The sequence below is a fragment of the Rissa tridactyla genome, chromosome 3, assembly GCF_028500815.1.
Source record: "Rissa tridactyla isolate bRisTri1 chromosome 3, bRisTri1.patW.cur.20221130, whole genome shotgun sequence".
NCBI classification, from domain to species: Eukaryota; Metazoa; Chordata; class Aves; order Charadriiformes; family Laridae; genus Rissa; species Rissa tridactyla.
The window spans coordinates 9,506,221-9,525,776 of record NC_071468.1 but is presented as its reverse complement, the minus strand read 5'-3'; the positions used below and the strand labels follow the sequence as shown (position 1 = coordinate 9,525,776).

At 43.8% G+C, this 19,556-nt stretch overlaps 1 protein-coding gene across 1 annotated transcript; it reads right to left on the bottom strand.

The window, feature by feature from the left end:
- Window positions 1–5,847: 5,847 nt before the first annotated feature.
- On the bottom strand, window positions 5,848–18,176 carry CRNKL1 (crooked neck pre-mRNA splicing factor 1). Its single transcript, XM_054195834.1, has 14 exons — window positions 17,943–18,176; window positions 17,445–17,597; window positions 15,782–15,873; window positions 15,506–15,664; window positions 14,976–15,142; window positions 14,280–14,458; window positions 13,413–13,583; window positions 12,538–12,729; window positions 11,733–11,792; window positions 10,476–10,556; window positions 7,966–8,205; window positions 7,454–7,555; window positions 6,628–6,876; window positions 5,848–6,094 (listed from the first exon to the last, which is right to left on the bottom strand). Exons 1-14 carry the CDS (start codon window positions 17,988–17,990, stop codon window positions 5,927–5,929), a joined length of 2,061 nt encoding a protein of 686 aa, XP_054051809.1. The 5' UTR covers window positions 17,991–18,176; the 3' UTR covers window positions 5,848–5,926.
- Between the last annotated feature and the right edge of the window lie 1,380 nt (window positions 18,177–19,556).

Here is a 19,556-nt window from a genome sequence, read left to right as displayed (position 1 = left end):
GTTTGAATGAAAAGCTTTTCTTCACCAATCTGGCTGCTTTCTAGAGATTGGATGTGTCATATTCCAAGAAACAGTCCCTATGCGTCTGTTCTGACAATCCAGCAGTGGTTTAATCCTGCCTAATATCCAGAACACCGCTATGAGGTACCGATTAATAAAATTGTAATTGTGCTTGGGGTAGTCCTTCACCGCGCTGTTTTTCAGTGAACAATCCTCTCAAGGATTCAGTGTTACCAAACTGCAGATTTACAAAAGTTAAAACCAAAGTCAGAAAACGATAACGAAAAATGCATTTTTAAATGGTCTTTGACGTGTGCACGAGCGAGTTTGCCCAACAGGGACAGGAAAAGCGCTTTGAGCAGTCACGTAAATAAGCAGGTACTGAGAGAAACCTGCCCCAAAATCAGGTATGTACGATTAACAGGTTTCCCCAACTTCTGTCCCCAAGGAAGACAAAGGAAAAGATATCAAACCACCCTCTTGTACTGCAGCATTAAGGACCATTTAAAACTTCACTGGCCAAACACAGGACAGAAGTAAAGGGCATCTGAGGCACCGTGAAGCTGGACCTGGAGGCATCTGCTGAAGCGCATCCTCTTTCAGTCAAACCTGCCCATCCTCAAGAGCCCCGTGGGAGACAGCTGCGGCCGCATTTCGCTCTGCGGAGGGGACAGTTCTATAGGTGCGGGGGAAGCGTCTCCGCGCCGGGGCCAGTGCTCGGGAGCACTGCGGGAGACAGGGATGCTCCAGAAGGACACGAGGCAACACTGCTGACAGCATGCTTCCCCGTCAGGGAGAAGGCAGATGACATTATAGCCCCTAACAGAGCCAGGTCCTCGGTTTCTTGATGTACGCTCTAATTTAATTCGGCACCGCTTTCTGACGTGCACATTAACATTTTGTTTCAGCCTCGTCCTTCAGAGCACAGCAAAGTACCGAGCAGCCCGGTGGGTGTCGGAAGTATTCCTCTCGTAGGGAAAGAAGGGGGAGGCAGGGGAAAACCTGGAAGGGCCAGTGCCAAACACAGGTGAAACCGGGAACAGCGAGTTTGCTTTTGTTCACCGTGTCGCAAAAAAAAACGCTACGGAAGTCAGGAATTCCAGGACAGGGGTAAAGCACAGCGGCACCCAGGGCAGGCAGTCAGCACAAACGCTGCTGCGGAGCGGGGGGGTCCTCCAGCACAGCTGGCTTCTGTGCTGCTAATAAAATTAAAAAAAAATTTAAAAAATTGGAAATTTACAATCCGTAAGAAGGAGCAGCATCACTAATTGGCAAGAAATGCCTCACCTCAACACACCAACCGAGCATTGGCCCGCTCTGGGCTTGCTGTGTCACTCCAACAGAGATTCCCCGTGCCCAGCGGGACCTGGCCCCGCAAGGACCTTCCCCGTTACTGCCCTGACCAAGATCCCAGTCTGGATTGCTGCCAGATGCCATTTCCTACCGGTTAAGCCAACATCTACTTCAAGGCCTGAGAAGGTGCTGGCAGACCAGGTTCAATCCCATTTCAGCACTGAGAAGCCTGAGGGGAGGAAAAAAACTACCACGACTACCAAAAAAAAAAATACCCGGAAAACTGAGCCTTATTAGGCTTGGCACCCCAACTTCTGAAGTATGCAAAAAATTAATGCTAAAATTGTTGGAAAAAATGCTTAAGCTTTGTGCTCACTGTAACCGAAGGGTAAGTCTGGACGAGTACTCTTGGAGAGCATAAGATCCCTGGCAGAAAGTGTCTGCTTTACAGGTGCCTCACATTTTCCAAGGGAAAACAGAACGGAAATCTGTGTTCTTTAACCACTCCAAAAGTAAGAGAGCCCCTTTCCCCTCCCGGGGCCTCTGGGCCTCTCATTCCTCCATGAGGCTGCCAGGAGGGAGCGCAGGGATACTGTCTGGGTGGCAGGAGACCCAGAGGCAGGCAGGGCTACGGTGAGGCGCCCAGGCACATCCCAGCTCGGGGTACTTCCATTCCATCGCCTCCGAGAGCACTGCTGGGAGGTGGGTACGGATCTGTGGCCACCACCACAGCCACAGCTCCCAGTGGGACCAGCGCCGTGTCAGACCCACAAGGACAAAACCCTCAGGAGCCCTCCCCGAAGCTTCAGGACACTGAACGGGAAGGAGCCTAAAAAGGCAAACACCGGCGCCCGCTGCGGCTGTACGTTTGTGATACTGCGAGCTCGGCATAGCAGCCCACACGTTTCGCATTTTTCCACCACCTTAGATGTAATCAAACCTCAAGAGATGTCAAACCCTGCTGTAACCAAGCCGTTTGTACAAACGCAGAGTTTACGCGTCGAAAACGCCTTGAAGCAATTTCTAATAAAACTTGCAAGACGTTAGATACATACACAGTCATCCCTGTGTTTGTGCGCAATGTCAAAGAGAGACACAAGTCCATGCTTTGACCACAGTAGCATCTGGCTGTACAAGTTGCGTTAGCGGATAAACTTTGCCTAGCTTGTTATGGAATAAAAAACCTCCTATTTGCCTTTTCCAAGATGAGCGTCTAACAGGGGGAAGAGGGAGAGAAATGAGGTGGAAACACGGCTGTGACCTGAGAAATCAATTAAACCTGTACGTCTCATTAGTGCTCTGAAGGGCGGAACGGTTTTACTGCTAGAGACGCAGCATTCAGCGTGGCAGTCCATATCGCTCGTTGCTGGTGTTTCGGGGTTCAAACAGACAAAACCGGATCTCAAGGATCCAAATTCAGAGCAGCTAAATGCAAAATAGCCCTGGGAAACCTAGAGAAGAAAACCGAGAAGATGGAGACCTCGGAGGGTTTGCCGCTCCAGGGCAAACACAGGGATGGGGAGCAGGCTCGGACGGGTCTCGCTATTTCGTCAAGACCCGCACTAGGGAGATGGAGATGAGGACCATAAACAGGGACTTGTGCTGTGCAGTGGGTGCCAGTGGACCCTGGTCCTGAGCCTCATGGAAAAACGTCTTTAACCTTGAAAATCTAGGAGAGAGACAGGAATCCCCAGAAAGACAAGTTAAGATTCCTGTGCTAAAAACAATTCCGTGACACTCACCACCCCCCAACCCTTCTTCTCTACTGCTTTTCCCTGATGCCTTCTCCAGCAGAAGGAAATCCCTACCTAACCTACCAGTGTTCTTCCAGGATTTTTTCAGACATTGAGGAAAAAAGGGAGACTGCACCCAAGTCCAAACGATTGCAAGCACCCAGCAATTTATTTGCTACATTAGCGTGAGGATCAGCTCACTCCTATTTTTACCAGATGTTCTTCCTTCGACTTCTACTTGCTCTCAGCAAAGACAGCTCAAGATGAATCTGCTGTCACCATAGCGCTGCTGGTTTCGATTTTTGTCTGCCACTGCCCTGCAGACCCTCTCTCTCCTGGTCTCCCTTTTAACGTACATCATTTCATTTTTTCCGTCGGCGTGCAGCAATTCACAATTCCAAGGAAAACATGCTGCGGAAGAGATACCTCTTCAGCTGTTCCCATCGGACCACCAAGGCAATTTGCGGGATGCTCCAAGGTGGGCGGGAGCCACAAGGTCCCCCGAATCCCCCATCCTCTGCGGGGACGAAGGCCGAGGAGCGGGCAGGAGCAGGCAGGAGCGGCTCTGCCGCCGCCTGGTGCCCAGCGGGGAGGGAGCTCAGCGCATCCTTGCTGGGATGCGCCGGGATTGCAACGATGCCCTCCCATTAGGGGGCAAAAAAAAAAACAAAAGAGGGGGGGGAAGGCACCGCAAAACCCCCTCCCCAAACCACCAAGGCGCTGGCAAACTTAGAGCCCAGAAGGCATAAAAGCTGCTATAAACTTAAATAAGCTAGATTTTTATCACGCGACACTCAGTTGTCATGATAAAACAGCACTACCTTACCATGCAGGATTTTGGGAGAATTTAGGGAGGAAGATAAATTAGTACAGCATACAGTCATATTACAGCAACCAGTTGCACTGCTGTTATGAATAAAACCCATAAAATAATCAAGCTTTAAAATAGAAGGTATAACTAACACAGCTGGCTCGAAAAAAACCCCAAAATGTTTTTGAACTTGGAAGAACAATAGTTAGCAAGTGATCAAGGACGGTCCTCACCGGTAAAGTGATTTTTTTTTCTTGCCAGCCAGCCAGCCAAGTTGACAAGATGAACGAACATGGGACAAATCAGGAAGGACTTACCAGATGGAGCCGCGCATTGCCCAAACAGCACTGGTCCCAGGTGCTCCAGACAGGCACCCACTCCCGCAGATTTCCTAAGAAAAGAGCAAGAGCTTTGCCCCTAATGCTGCCCTCCTGGCACTCCTCTGCCCGCAGGCACACCCTCGAAGTCCTCCTGCCCTGAATTTCACAGAATGGTAGGGGTTGGAAGGCACTTCTGAAGATCATTCAGTCCTCTAATTCGTGGTCATTTATCTCCATACCCTGTCCTGCCAACACAGCCCACTGCTCCTCCCCCCCCCATTATCACCCCTGCCCCCTCATTCCCAATTTAAAGCCTTCTGGGCAGATTGGCCAGCCCCTCTTGCTCTCCTTGGCCAGGTGGATCCCATCTCTCCCCCTCAGGAGAGCTCCGGTGGTAAAAGCCCAATCGCACTCATTGGCGCCAGCTGCACAAGCAGACTCTCACCTGCAACCCCTTCCACTCCTCCTCAAGCCCTTTCCCTCATTGGCAGGATCCACTTGGGCCCCCACACCCTTGACCACCCCTCCAGGGCTACAAAGTCCTACTTGACCTTTCTGGGCCTCCTCTGCATGGTCACCCTGCCCCTCACCAGGCAAAAGGGAGAAGCTCAAAAGCACCAGCCCAGCGAGGATGATGAGATGGTGGAGTGAGGATCCGGTTTCTGACCACAGGGAAGCGTTTCCAGCTGCAGACAAGCCTGGCTGGTACAAAGGATAAGCCCCAGGCTGACCAGCTACTCTGTCCACAGCTGGACAGGCCAGATGTGACCAGAACTGTAGTTAACTGCCCAGTCTTTAGTCAACAGCAGCTTTGTTTAAGGCCTGACTCATAGCTCTGGTGGTCATTGTGGCACACTGTCTTTTTTTTTTTTTTTAGAAATCACCATTCTTCCTGGTGGGCAAGGTCCCCAGACACATGACCAAGCCCTGGGGCAGCGATCCCTGCCCTCCCCAGTGCAAGGGCAAACTGCTTGACTTCCCTTGGACCGGGGAACCAGCCCACACAAGCGGACAGAAAGGCTCCTCCCCCCGCTCCCCCCAAGAACTCATGGATGAGAAAGCTTAGGCTCGTTTTTCCCCCCCCCCCATGAAATACAAAACATTGAGAAGCTTACTTAAACTGCTTCTACTTCACTTCCCAACAGATTATTTACTACAAAATACACTGCCAAGAGACTGAAATATTAAAACACAGACTAAGTGGGTGGTAGTAATTTCTACAGATTTGTCTTCTAGGCACTAGTTTCAGTATATTTAACTTCTATTATTTTCCCTTCTAAATAGTTTTCTGGGATAAAAGCTTACTTGGATAGAAGTTGAACAGGTTGCAGTCAATAGGATTTATTGTTTTCAGCTATCCTCGTGATCCATACAGATTTACCGGAAAAAAACAATCAGGAAGGGTAGAGACATCTCATTAAAGAAAGTACATCTACTGTCCTGGCGTGTTAATATCCTTAAGCAGTACTGTGATAGTTTGTAGGAGCCTTAGAAGAGTGGGTCTCGTGCTAAAAACAAAGCTTCTGTCCAGTTCTCAGACCACTGGCAACCGCTGCAGACTCCTGCACTTGCCCCACGACCCCTGCTTTTAATTGTTGGAAATCAACAGACTGTTAGAGGGAATCGACTACAATATGGTGCTTTTTTTCCCCCCCCCCAAATGAAAAACATCTCAAGTCAGTAATAGTAAAACTCTTCAAATACATTTATTTGTCACCAATGAAAATACTGTACAATACCCAAGAAAAGGGGCGGGGAAAGGCAATGCATTAAGACTGGCTTTCGTCAATGTCTTTGTCTGGATCCATCTCTGCAGCTTCACTCTCCTGTTGCTGTTTCTTCCAGAGTTTAGCCATAGCAAGTAGTTTGAGATTAGGCTGATTGGCAGTATCTTCTGGGAAAATATAATCATAGTATTCCTCCCAGCCAGCATCAGACTAGGGAAAAAAAAATACCACAAAGCAGGTTTAATTTGCATGTTAGTGTTAACTATTAAAAGGTGCTTCTAATAAGCATAATAGTGAGATAAAATTAAAATCAATGTTTGTTAGACCATCCATAGCAGCTGAAAACCAGCTGAAACCAATGAGCTGAATGGCTGTAAGACAGTACTACTACTCCTGTGCATAATGAGCAGGCAGATTTGATGAATAGCCTGTCCCAAACAAAGTTAAGAAACAAACACTATCCGCATAGTACTACCTAAAGCTGTTTTGCTTTGTCTATGGTAGGAGTTTAAAGTAAAGGTAGCTTAAGCATTTGGTATGAGTACCTCACTACGAATCAAGTGCCCACCTAGGCTGCTTGAAGAGCAGGGAGTTCAGCAGCATGCGTTTCAGGCCAACACTTTTTTAAATTACTGCAGTAAAACTGGTATGCACTTGTAGCATCTATCATAGCTTTTGTACCAAACCCCAGCACAGAGCCACCAAGGATTCAAAGTGACCACCTGCATAATTTTCTCTCTTACCCCGTCTTCAGCCTGCAGTTTTCTCCTCTTCTTTATTTTTTCAGGCATAAGTTTATCTATCCTCTCTTTAGTGGCATCAGTTCCAAACTCCTCTTCAAAGTTTCTCCAGGATTCCAGAAGCATGACTCTCTCCTCTTTCTCCTCACAGTTTCGCATTGCCTTATTAGCCTCTTCGTAAATCTGCCGGCATCTTGACAAACTCTCCTCCCTCCCTGCAGATAGCTCAAACTGTGCAAAGCTGATCCATACCTGTGGTGAAAGCAAACCAAAACCCAGCTGAAACCTCCATTCTGAAGTCCGATAGCTAAGTGATAGTTTCAAAACATGAGGCAGCCAAAAAAGCAAATGTCAATGCAAGTCTAAAGTACTTTTTCATAAGCAGATCCCTAGAAAACTTATGTTTGTTTCCCATGTGTGAGATTTGCTTTATTTTGGCAAGAGAGAATATTAATGTAAGCTACACTGACAAAGATCTTGTGGTTGTTTCGAAACAACATAAATCTGTCCGAATTTTATCAAATTACAGCACTAAACCACACTGGAAAAATCACAACTATTTTTATCTTGCAATTTTTTTCCAACTAAAATTCCAAAGCTACTCAGAAGGAAGAGGGCTGCTTGGAAACCTTCTGCAAAGCTTTCTTTCATGTACGATACACCTGTTGTCATTTATAATGTAGAAATGTCTTTCCCCTCTTCATGGCACAGGACTGAACTTAGGTTCACTGCTGATGTGAAAAAGCCAGACAGCCAAAGCGGTGAAGGCCTCTTCTCCACCGTGGACCAGATTCAAGAAAAATTCTGTGTTCTAGGTCCTCATACATACCTTAACATGCTGCGTCCGCTGAAGTAATCTGCGGTAAAGATTTCTTGTTTTCTCATACTCTTCTTGCTCAATTTCAAAGTCAATGTAGGATTTCCAAAGAACCTGCAAAAGAGAAGTCTCTCATTATGTTCACAGCACACTGAGATAATGAAAAAAAAAAAAAAAAAAAAGGAGTATGGATAAATGTGAAATTTATCTGAAAAAAATTTTCAGAGATTTGAGTATTTATTGACTGTACAAGCTGGGATTAAGACTAAGCAATATTAAATCTTGTGCACATAATCCATTTAGCTGACTCCTGTAAGCGTGTTTCTCCCCACCATGTGTTATCATGGGCTGTATAGTCCCGCATACCCTGCCAAGAAACAGATGCTAAATTAACGAGACACAGGCTAAGCCACTATGGTAAGCAGTTCTGTTCAAGCTGGTAGATTATTTACATTTTAATTAGCCACACTGTGTAATAAATACCTTAAAATTGTGCCAACTGTAAAGTTTATCTTCCCCCTTACCTCTGGCATGTCTAGCCGGGGCTGGCCAATAGCCAACTCATATATTGCACGGGCTCTATCAATATCGCCAAGAATGGTCTCAAGTTCAGCAAATTTAATCCACGATGTGCAGTTTTCCGGTGCAAACTCCAGGAATTTTTCATACAGTTTTCGGCAACGATCAAATTCTCGCAATTGTAACTCCAATTCAATATAACCTTTAAACAGTTTGTTTTTTGGACATTTACCTATGGATGTCCCCTGTTAAGCAAAAAAAAAAACCAAACCAAAAACCACTTAAAAGACCTTGCAAGGAAAAAAACCCACTATTTTCTAAACATCTGTTTACTCTCCAGTATTTGAACTCAAATTAATTTTTGAGCAGTTTGTTTTTTAAAACTGGTTTGTTTCTTAAGACTGGTCAGAGCCAGTATGAAATCCAACCAACATTTGCAAAATGAGCGTGCATCCATAAACATCAAGAAAGAAGTCTGAAAGCAGAAAACCTTCTAACTTGTTACACTTCCACGTAACATGGATTCCCCACAAAGTATGAGTTGAAACTCACCCTGTCTCATCAAATGAGCACTTCATCTGACATCAAAAGCTGAAGAAAGCATAGTACCAGTCTGTACCAGTCTTCCAGGCAAGTAGTTCCCAAGTATCTTATAAAAAAAAATTGTATCAAGAGAAACTGTCTCCTGGACCACCACCGCTATTCATCATCGCAACAGTTAAGAATGGGAACATCTGAGACAGGTATGTAGTGAGCTTCACTCTTGGGAGTCGCTTCTGTAAACAACTGTTATTTATTAAGCACTGCAGCCTCTGTTCCTTCAAGCTAATGTGAATTAAGTTAATTCTGATCAAACTCTCTTACTACAATTCTCCTGCACAACTTTCCTACACGTTGATCATCTTGGCATTTAGTATAAATGGAGGAAACCACCACTTGGGAACATCTATTTGGTCACCATTATGGCTCTCGAGATCTACAAACGCCTTTTCTATTTCAAAATATGCTCAGTTCTTCCACATACACTACAATTTTCTTAAGCAGCATAGATTCCAGCTGATCTTCTGTCTCCAAGTCCCAGCATCTCTCAGACCCTGGGAAAACAAGGAATCCACACACCACGTGCAGACAGCGAAATAAAGGCAGAGCAAGGTGCTGTCTGCATGCTGATGAGAGCTTCAGCATCAGAAGATGGACCTTTTCTTCTGCATGGTGACAATGCGGGACCATCACCTCAGGACAGGAGGAAGACTTCTTCCCAAGAAGGTGGTTCAAAGTCAACTCATGGCAAAAGAAAGAAAGAAACTGCCTGCCAAACCTAGGTCCAGTCCAAAAAAGTATTATGGCTGCAGCAGCAAAATCTGGTTTCCAAAACAAGAAAAAGGTGGCCTACTAAAGAAAAAAAGCCAGTCAAAGGAATTAAACAACAGGGAAAAAGACAAACAGAAGAGAAGCCTAAAAGAAACTGAGGAAACTTTGTATTTCCAGACAGGCCAAAGCAGCCTTTCCAGAATCTCCTGAAACATTTACCCCTAAAAACAAGAAGGCCAGAAGCAAGGTGCCAACTGGTGACTATGGTAATGCTGAGCGATGGTATCTTAAGCCAAGCTAGAACAGCAGCACACTTCAGGACAGATGGTTGTCTTCTCCTACAGGGAGACAGTAACAGCCTCACAGGGGACTTAACCCCTCCTTTTGTTCTGGTTATGGGCAGGAATCCAGCTCAAGAGACAAAGCTTTACTAGCACGTTGCAGGCAAACTTGGTTCGGTATCAGTGACAGACCACCATTCGTGTTTATGCTCTTATCACTAGTGTGCCATAGGTTTGATGGAAATCCCATCAGTTTCCTCATTAAAGTCAAACCACCTCAACCATTACCAACATTAGCTTTCTCTCAAAATTTCTAATGCTATCAGCTGAGCTTATTTAGAATATCTGAACCGTAGGGAAAGAAAGTTTTTAATTTCAAAAGGCTTTGCTGCCAAAATGTACTCCACTGCTCTCTGACATGCTGACATTCACATAGTGAATATTACACAGAAGCTCCTGAGCTTGCCCAAAGTCCCCATGATTGCTTCTATCAGCAAACTGGTAGCTAGGACTCAAACGCTCTATTCAGGAAGTCTTAGTTTCTGAGAGTCAAAAACTCCTAGTTATTTAAAATGCTTTTCAAAATGCTATCGCTAGTATAAGTATCATTTAAACAAACCAGCAGCTGTTAAAAATTTCCAAGTGCACTAAGCTGATTTGGGTACTCCTGTATTCAGATGTGTGTTTTGTCAGCTGAAACGAGAAAGCTACATTCATTTCCGCCCATGGCTAATTCATCGTATCAAGCTATGCTCCTTTTTAAATCGTACGTGACAGTAAATACTGGTCCCTGCAGACTTCTCGGATGCTTTATTTAAGTGGATTAAACCAGCAATTTATAAAGGACAATTTAAGATCTTTTAATGCTATTCCCTTGTTACTATTAGTTAGTACAGTCAATTAGGGAATTAACAAAAGCTTACCAAAGCTCTTCTGGCAAGTGGAAGATTTTTCTGGCGTATTTCAAACTGTGCATACAGCAGCCATATTTTAGCAAATGTAAACTGAAAGAAAAAGAACAATGGATGGTTGGGTTGGAAGATTAGTAAATAATACTGCATACGTCCTTTAAAACAATAATCACTCTGTCTCTACAAGATGTTATTGCTACTGCAATTAATTGCATCTGACCTCGGTATTTTCCTGCTGAAAAGTTGAGAGTTCCTAACCCCAAAAAACTTCTCTAGAACAGGATCAATATACTCTACCACTGGATGAAAGCAAAACCAGCCAGGACAGAAGCCTTCTCAAACACAGAAAATGGTTCATTAACCAATCAATTGATTAGCAAAATATCAGCTATCACTGAATCAATTAATAGCTAATCAACTCTTAATAATTACAGATTAATCCGAATCTACACATCTGATATGCAGCTGACATGATTAATGACAAACTAGAAAAGTACATGATCTAAGATTTCTCGACATTCCAAGGCAATGCTGATTACTTGTTTTAAGGGTTTGGCCACACGGATATTTTAGTTAAAACTCACTGGCAAAAACACCCCAGAAAACCAAAAAAAACAGTCTTGAAGACCGATTGTAATGGGGAATACACACCTGAAAGATGGTTTATCAAATGCACCTCCCTCGGCTGGAACTGTGCAGGCAATTAGAAACTGTTGCTATAGAAGGCAGTAACCTAACACAAAATAGAGCAAGAAGTATTCTGCACAGACTATAAGCAACTGGGCTAAGAGTGACTATACAAGGACCAACCTGAGGAAGAAAACAAGTAAAGAAAAATAAGAGTCCTTCCCGGCCGTTTAGTAGCACGGGACTATCCTCTGACTATGTGTTATTTCAGATTGTTAGAGTATACTTAGTAATTTAAAAGTGCTGGAGAAACCCTTGCATCACATCTGGATGAGGAAATCCGACATCAGTGTCTGGCCTGCTATTTGACATTGATGATGCAAATTACAGCCATTTAAAAAAAAAAAAAAAACCGAAACAAAAACCACAACAAAAAAAACCCCCAGACCGTCGATTCTGGAAGATGGACATTATAAGAAACCAGAAGGGATATTTAAAGTCCTAAGCAAAGTCTTCATGAATGTGCTAGTATCCATTTGGAGATGCTTACGCACCTGAAACTTGTTGGGGAAAGAAAACTAAAGGATCCTATCTTGGGAATTTTAATTCAAGACTCAATACAAACTGCTGGAGAAGCCATACCTTCTTGTGGGGAATGAGCTCGATACAAGCCTGATACACTTGTCTGGTTCGTTCTCCATCCTGTAAGAAGCGGCAAAATGAAATACTTTGTTCACTACTAAGATTACACTAGATTTTGATTTGTGCAATGATTGTTTGTGCAAGTTGTTTAAAATCATGTATGCTTAAGATATAAAAGTACTTATCTACTTAGTGTGCACAATTCAAAGATGGTAATTTCTGAGAATCAGTAAGAGTAGTCTTTTGAAAACAACATTCAACACTAACAATTAGACAATAAAATCAAGAGTGTTCCCACTGGGGCTGGGGAAGTCTTTTTTTTCCTTTAAAAGACCCTGAATAGGTATACTGCACTAAAATTTTATGAAATAAAGAACAGCTGTAATGTTACATGACTGATAACAGAAGAAATACACAGCCTCAAAAGGCCACTACAGCAAGAATTTGACTGCTTCACAGAACAACTTCACAAATAGTTTTGTTAAATCTAAAACTATTTCACAAGTTCAAGTAACAGCCCGGAACAGGCAATTCAGATGGGGTAGAAAGACCTCCTTCTGCTTTTATTATCAACGTGTTGCCGAATGAATTGGGGTGAAACTGAAATATTTTGTTCCCCTATGCATGGGAGAGAAAAAGGAAGGGGAAACCCCACATATTTAAATTGCAAATCCTGTAGCTAGTTACACAAAACAAGTAAGAACATAGTATTTTTAGTTCTCGGTTTTCTTATTAAAATATCGGTAGCTATTTAATATAAGGAAAATACCTGGGAAGGAATAAAACCTGAGTTCTTACTACTTGCCTTTGCCTCCAGCTCTTCATATAACGCATAGTTAATCCAAAGATAGATGTATCTTTTCCAGTGTCTTTTCTCTTGAATTGGGGGAACGTTGGCAATGGCTCTTTCATACACTTCTCGGACAGTCTCAGCATCTGTGTCACTTTCAACTAACCTCAGATAGTCAAACCATGCATCATAATTATGTGGATTTGCCTTCCAGAAAGATGGGAGCAGAGAAATGGGAAAGAAATTTCAGTAACTACAAACAACAGACCCCGTTCCTTTAGTTACAGTTTTTATTCGGAATTTCTCCTTTAAAATAGATCATCGGAATATTAATGAAAAGTGTTGGTCTCAAGTATGCTTAAGCTAGAGCTTCTGGGCTAAAGGGCGTTTATTTCTTTATTTTTCTACAAATAATATTCTTTAAGTGAAGGCAAACAAACTAAACTGTGAGAATGGAAGAGGAAACGATGAAATATGCAGTATTCAGTGAACAGCAGACAGCTGTGGCACGCCTGTTTTCTCACAAAAAGGTATTTACACACAAGTGAGGTGTCCTGTAAAAGTTACTGGATAACAGAGGGGAAGAAGTTAGTTACCAGCTAAACTGCATCATCCCATAAGATGACTGACGGGTACGGAGCTCTGAGTTCAATTAAAAACTCTGTCTCCACAATCTACATTAGAAAGCAGAAACAAGAAGTGAGTGGAAGTATCATTCGCCCCCACGGATGGAATTCCGCCTCCAAAAAGAACAGCGTTCTCTTGGCATTTTCTTGGACTGAGTATCAAGGGTAATGTAAAACTCATCAGCCTTCATATCACGAGACACTCATGTACCTTAAGCAGTATCTGGATGAACAATGAGCCCAGAGGGTATTTGCAATACATACCTTCACTTCCTCTTCATACTGGAATCTCCTCTTGCTGACAATGATGTCTTCAATCCCCCTTCTGTCTCCAAACTTCTTCTCAAAGATGGTGTAATTCTTGAAGAGATTTTGGGCATCCTGTTTTGGAATTCTATCCAAGGCGTACTTGTAGATCACCCTTACTCTTTCAAACTGAAAATATTAAATACCATTTGAGTAATATTTACAAAGCAGCTTCTGTCCTCCCCCACAACTTCTCAAGAAGCTTTTGGCAATATTTAATAGAATGTTGAATCATAGAATATCTCAATGTAAATGATTGTTTCAGGACAAGACTAACACAGATCTCCCTGAAAAGTAAACTTTGGAGGAAAAAAAAATATTAATCTGTAAATACCAAAACCTACCACCTCTTATGCATTTACGGGTCTGAAATATTTAAAGTATTTTTAAGAGGTTGTAGCTCTGGGTTCACAGAATGTTTTCAATCGCTTAACGGACATGGCACTTTAAAGAGACCATCTGGGAAAAACATGGCTAATTCAGTTTGGTTTTTTTTTTGTTTGTTTTTTTTTTTTTTAATCAGGCAGGCCTACAGCCTCCAGGGAACTTACAAATCTGAGGATATGTATTTGATCCAATGACACTATTCTCAGGCTTGGCACGTTTGGTGCCCACCTTTCTTAGAATGTATTTCCTTGATGTGACCAAAAGGCAAATAGAAGCTAAGCAAACAATTGTCTCCTTAACTCAGACTACAAGATCTCACACAGTGCTGAAAAACAGAAGTATTGCAGTGAATGTTAAGTGGCCTTGAGTTTGACATTTAAGAAGAAATCTTGTGGGGGCAGTTAGTACTAGTCTGATGTATTATCAAAAAGGTCTTACTTCTTTCTGGTTCTCCTCAAATTTTGCAAAAGCCACGTACAAGTGCTCATCCATATGCTCTTCTCCAAAGAACTCCACTGCCCTCTCGTATACTTTCCTTGCGTGAGCAAAATAACTGTGCTTCTCTTCAAAGCGGGCGTACTTGATCCAGTTTTTAACATCAGGATGAACAATAACAAGTAGAGTTATGTTAAAGAAACAGGGGTAGTTGAATTGGACATTTCAAATTGCATTCTTCCCAGTGACTACAGGGTCATGGACTAGTTGAAACAATCCCAAGGATGGCATATGCATAAAGTGCAACTGGGAAGAAGACACAAAACAGCTCTAAGCACACAAAGGCGTTGTGCCTTACTGAGAACTTAAAATTTAAAAAGGGATAAAAATCAGGCAAGGGTCAGGGAGAAGCTTAAGGAGGAGAATCTGAAAAAAAAAATGGCTGCAAAAAAGCTGGAAGCATGAGTGCTGTTAACTACACAGTATTGTGGCAGGACGTACATTCACTTAACAGAATTTGGAGGCACATACTAAATGTGCTTTTAATACCTACAGCTGGCTCTCAGCATGGTGGCTTACTCCCAGCACACCACAGCAAAAAGGAGCACAGGGACACAGCTGGAGGTAGAATAGAGAAGAAAGAAATTAAGAATGCAGGCCTAAACTTGGGCAGGTGTTGCAATGCATTAAAAAGGATATATCGCTCATAAATGGTACGTGCCCTGTCCACCTCCTTGTATCTCAACTCAAAGTTAATATAGGAATGCCAAGCTTGCTCTTCTGGTTGCCACTCCATCCAACGTTCGAACACCTGACGTGATCCAGCAACATTCCCCAGCATCTCTTCCATGTAAGTATACTTATACCTTAGAAAACAAGATCAAGTTTTTATAAACACATAGTAAACACATAAATTACAAGGATTTTTTGAGTGCTTAATAAAAGCATTACTGAGATTTCTTCACCTATTCCCCACTTGCACCCCTGAAATGCCTATGGATACTGTTGTAATTGGCAGCATGCAGGTACACAAACATCCTTCTGTCCCAATACACTTACCACTTGAAAAGTACAAAACCTTTCCAAAACATAAGCCTTCCTCTTTTTTTTCAGACTAGCCTAAAGACTTGGAGAAACAAAAAACAATGCACTTTTGCATGATAGCAAAACAGAAAAATGATCAGTAGTTTTTGGGGGTAAAAGCAATGCCCTGCTCTCTATAAACATACCAGAACTGGTTCACCCTGGGAAGGGTGGTAATGGCTCGATCCCAAATGTTTCGTGCATGATTAACCTGGCGGTTCTTCATTTCCATTTCTGCATATTTCAGCCAGAGTGTGACATTTCTGTAGTCTACATCTAAAGCACGCTCGTAAATGGAACGGGCTCTGGAAAGCAAAGAGAAGTAAGTTGTGTATATAACGTGCCTCCAAGACTTCGATGGTGTTTGTAAACATGCACCTTAAAAGGTTTATGAGAGATGTCAACAGCTGCATCATAATTACCTCTGTATTTCTTTTAGGCTTTCCTCCCATTGTGCGTACTTTATCCAATTACTGATAACAGTCCTGTTTTTTCTTATGTTATCTTCAAAAGTCTGAGGAGAAAAATTATTTCTGTAAGTAAGAAACCCCCCCTGTGCAGGCCAATCATGCTATAAATGGCTTATGGAATATTACTATTATTGGAATGAATTCCAAATGCCTCACACACATGCAGATGTAGTAACGAATCATACTCAATACAACACTTTCTAAAAATTGCAGAATAGAGAAGCTAGAAGTGCAACCTGACACCTGAAAAACTGATGGAAAAATAACTGACAGCACTAAAATCTTACTATTTTTTTAAATCTCCTGCTTAGTGTTTCAATAGCAACATTACCTGGACAAATGGAATCCAGTCATTGCAGACAAATCTGAAAATATGTGGATGCACCAGCACAAGTTTATTCACTTTGGCCTTTATATACTGTTACTCTGTACTTCTTTAAAGCAAGATGCCTTATTCTTATTCCCTGGATTTAATATACTGGCATCAAATGTGCTAGACAAATTTCACTTCTCAGTGCAAGGGTGAGGGCATCTTCAGCCTTGTGTTTGGCTTCTGTCAGAATCAATGCTACTCATACTTAACACGTGGCTAAACATGGTTTAACACAGTTAACGTGGTGGCTCATTACTGCCGTTCATATGAGAGATGAAAAAAGATAAAACGAAAAAATTGTTTTTGCAGGGCTGTGGTGTTGATCATCTGATTCCAGTTGCTCTGCACGTGCCCGAGTGAGGAACGTCAGCATCCAGCACAGTAAGGCCCAAAGTCGTCACAAAGAGTCCTAGCCACTACAGTAAGGAGAGAAACGAACACCCACTCAGGGCTGAGTACAGACATGCTGTGCTGTTGTGCTACAATGGTCACCAGTTCTGAACATACGTGTATACGCTTCAGGGAATGATAGTCCTAATTTATGTTGGCTGTAACTAAAAAATTGCTCTGTGCTGAAAACATTTAAAGTTCTCTGTTAGGAATACGTTTGCTTTGCTGATCCAGGACAGCAATTATCAAAGGCAAAAGCAGAACAAAACTGTACATAGGTTTACAGAAGAAAAGCAATTCTTTCAAATGAAGAAGAAAAAAATTACACCTGCAGCATCACATGCAAAATGGTCAAATTTCAAGACCATTATCAAACATAACCATGATTAGTGTAGAAAGCTGTGTTCTAAAGTGTGTCAGGTAATATCATAATTGTACAGAACAGAGACATCACTTGCAAACACGCTCTGTCTTTTTTAAACAGTTGTGGAAAAAACCACCAGCATTACTGTAAAGTTTACTAATGTTCTGTCATGCTGCCTGGCCAAGTGTATCAGCGGTGATGAAGAAACTGCGTATCATCCACGTATGTAATTACCCTTGCAGTGTTCTGAACATATTGAACATGGTCACACGTAATATGTCGTGTACCACCAAATTCTATCTTAAACAACATATATTTAATGTACAATTTTTACATGAAAGTAGCATTTTCTATGGAAACGTGGTTTTTTTATGAATTGCTATTCATCTGGAAAATCCACAAGTAATATAATCTACATCTTGTTTAAGTTAAAAAGCAGTAAGATTATGAGCATCACGATTAGGATTTTTTTTTTTTTTTGCCTTTACCTTCCTTTTCCGGAGTTTGTAGTCATTTAGCTCTTCAACATCTGTGATCTTCTGCTGAGGCGGTGGTGGAAGAAGTTCAAGTTCTCTCTCTTTGGCCTCTCTTAAAAGCTGTTCTGCTGTGATCTGAACTTCGGCGGGTGCTTTATTTTTCACCTGTAAAGTAAGGCAGCTTGATTCATGTTTTCCCCTTCTAATACAAAATTGAAAAATCCCCTCATGGCTAATTTACTCCGGTGGCTTCACTATTCACCGAAGAATGATTCGGAGACCCCCCTCAGACCGACGGGGCCCTTATGGCCAGCACCAGCCCGGGGCGTGAGGAGAGGCCAAACTTCCAGAGGCCGCGGGGAGTTCCGCTCTCCCTTCCCGGCAGGGCCCGGCCGCTCCGGGCCGCCCGACACTGCCCCGGGGATCAGGGCCCGGCCACCCCGACCCATCTCCCCACCCCCGGCCGCGGGCCCGCAGCCGCCGCCGCCGCCTCCTCCTCCTCCCCAGCACCTTCGCCACTTTGGGGATCCGCTGCTTCCCGGCCGCCGTAGACGCCATCTTGCCGCCTCCTCTCCCTGCAAACCCCGCCCCCGTCACCTCTGACCTGGCGCAGCGCCGGCGGGCGTCGTTGCCGTGGTAACGGCGGCGCGTCCCGACGCCGGTAGCGAGACGGGGGCCGGCCGGTCCGTCAGTCGGTCAGTCTGTCCGTCCCTCCCTGACCGCGACGGGGAACGGGATTCCCCGCCGCAGCGGGAGGGAGGTGAGTGCCCGGTGCAGCCGGAGGGTCCCACACCCGTAAACGGTGCCCTCTAGCGGCTCGGCGGACGGGGGTCCGGGCTCCGCCTGCCTGTGGGGGCTGCGGGCGGCCCGGGCCCGCGCCCGGGGCGGGGGGTGGGTGGGGGTGTGTGTGATGGGGAGTGTGTCTTTCTTTCACGGTGTAGCAGGGTCCCTGCTGCTGAAGGGTGGCCCGAGAGGTGTTAACAGTGTGGGCGTTGAACTCCTGCCCCGCTCCTGTCAGGTGAGCGAGCTCTGTCCGGTCCTCAGATCTAGTAGCCTACATCCGGGTCATCTGGGCCTTGAAATTTGGGTCTGGCCTTTTCGGGGGTGGGGATGGTGGACAGGCCGCGATCCCGGCTGCTGAAGCCAGCCGTTCATGGTGAGGTGAGGTGAGGTGAGGTGAGGTGAGGTGAGGTGAGGTGAGGTGAGGTGAGGTGAGGTGAGGTGAGGTGAGGTGAGGTGAGGTGAGGTGAGGTGAGGTGAGGTGAGTGCCACCTACCATCTCCCTAGGTGTCCCACAGAAGCGCTGTGAGATGCCCACCTATGGTACAGATGTGTGCATTTGGTGTGTCTGGAGTCAGCAACGGAAAAAAAAAAAAAAACCATACCGCACTTGTGCTTAAAAGAGAGTATTTGTTTAAGGAGGCAGAGAGGAAATTATTCTAGTTCGGAAGAGGAACGGTTCTTTAACTGCCTGTTTTGCCAAGTCTCATCTGTGCTCTGCTGCTCTCGTAGAAGAAATACAGGAGCTGCTGTAGGAACAGTGCGTTTTCTTACAGAAATGCAACACAGTTTTAATGTGTAAATGCTGCTTTCTGTCAGTCGTGATGACATGAGTGTTTAGAGCCTTTAAGGGGGAGCTAGTGGGGACAAGGGTGATATTTTTTTCAATGGATTAAGTCAAACAATTGAGTGCGGGAATGTGGCAAACTGTTTTCCTAGGTTGAAATAATCTTAACGCTAGATTTAAGGTCATTAACAACACTTTAAAATTCCTATTTATTTTTATATATGGAGTTGACATTAATTGAAAATAACCAACTATTTTAGTAGTCTCACAGTTTGCAGTTGCTTAATAAAATGTGTAAGTGAATTACGTGGCATTTTCTTTGCTTATTTTAAGAATCATTTGTCATTTAGCCGTGGGTATAGTTGCCTTCCACTCCACTAGGAAGAATATATATAATCTTAAGACGTTTGAGAAGTGTTACACAAGCTAGTATATTTTTTTTCCTTGTAGATGTTATTGTTATACTCAGCAATAAGTATACTCTAGCCTCGCTAGTTCTTTCTACATAACGAAAATTCTGTTTACTGAGCACATGCATTTAAACCTGCAGAGGACAT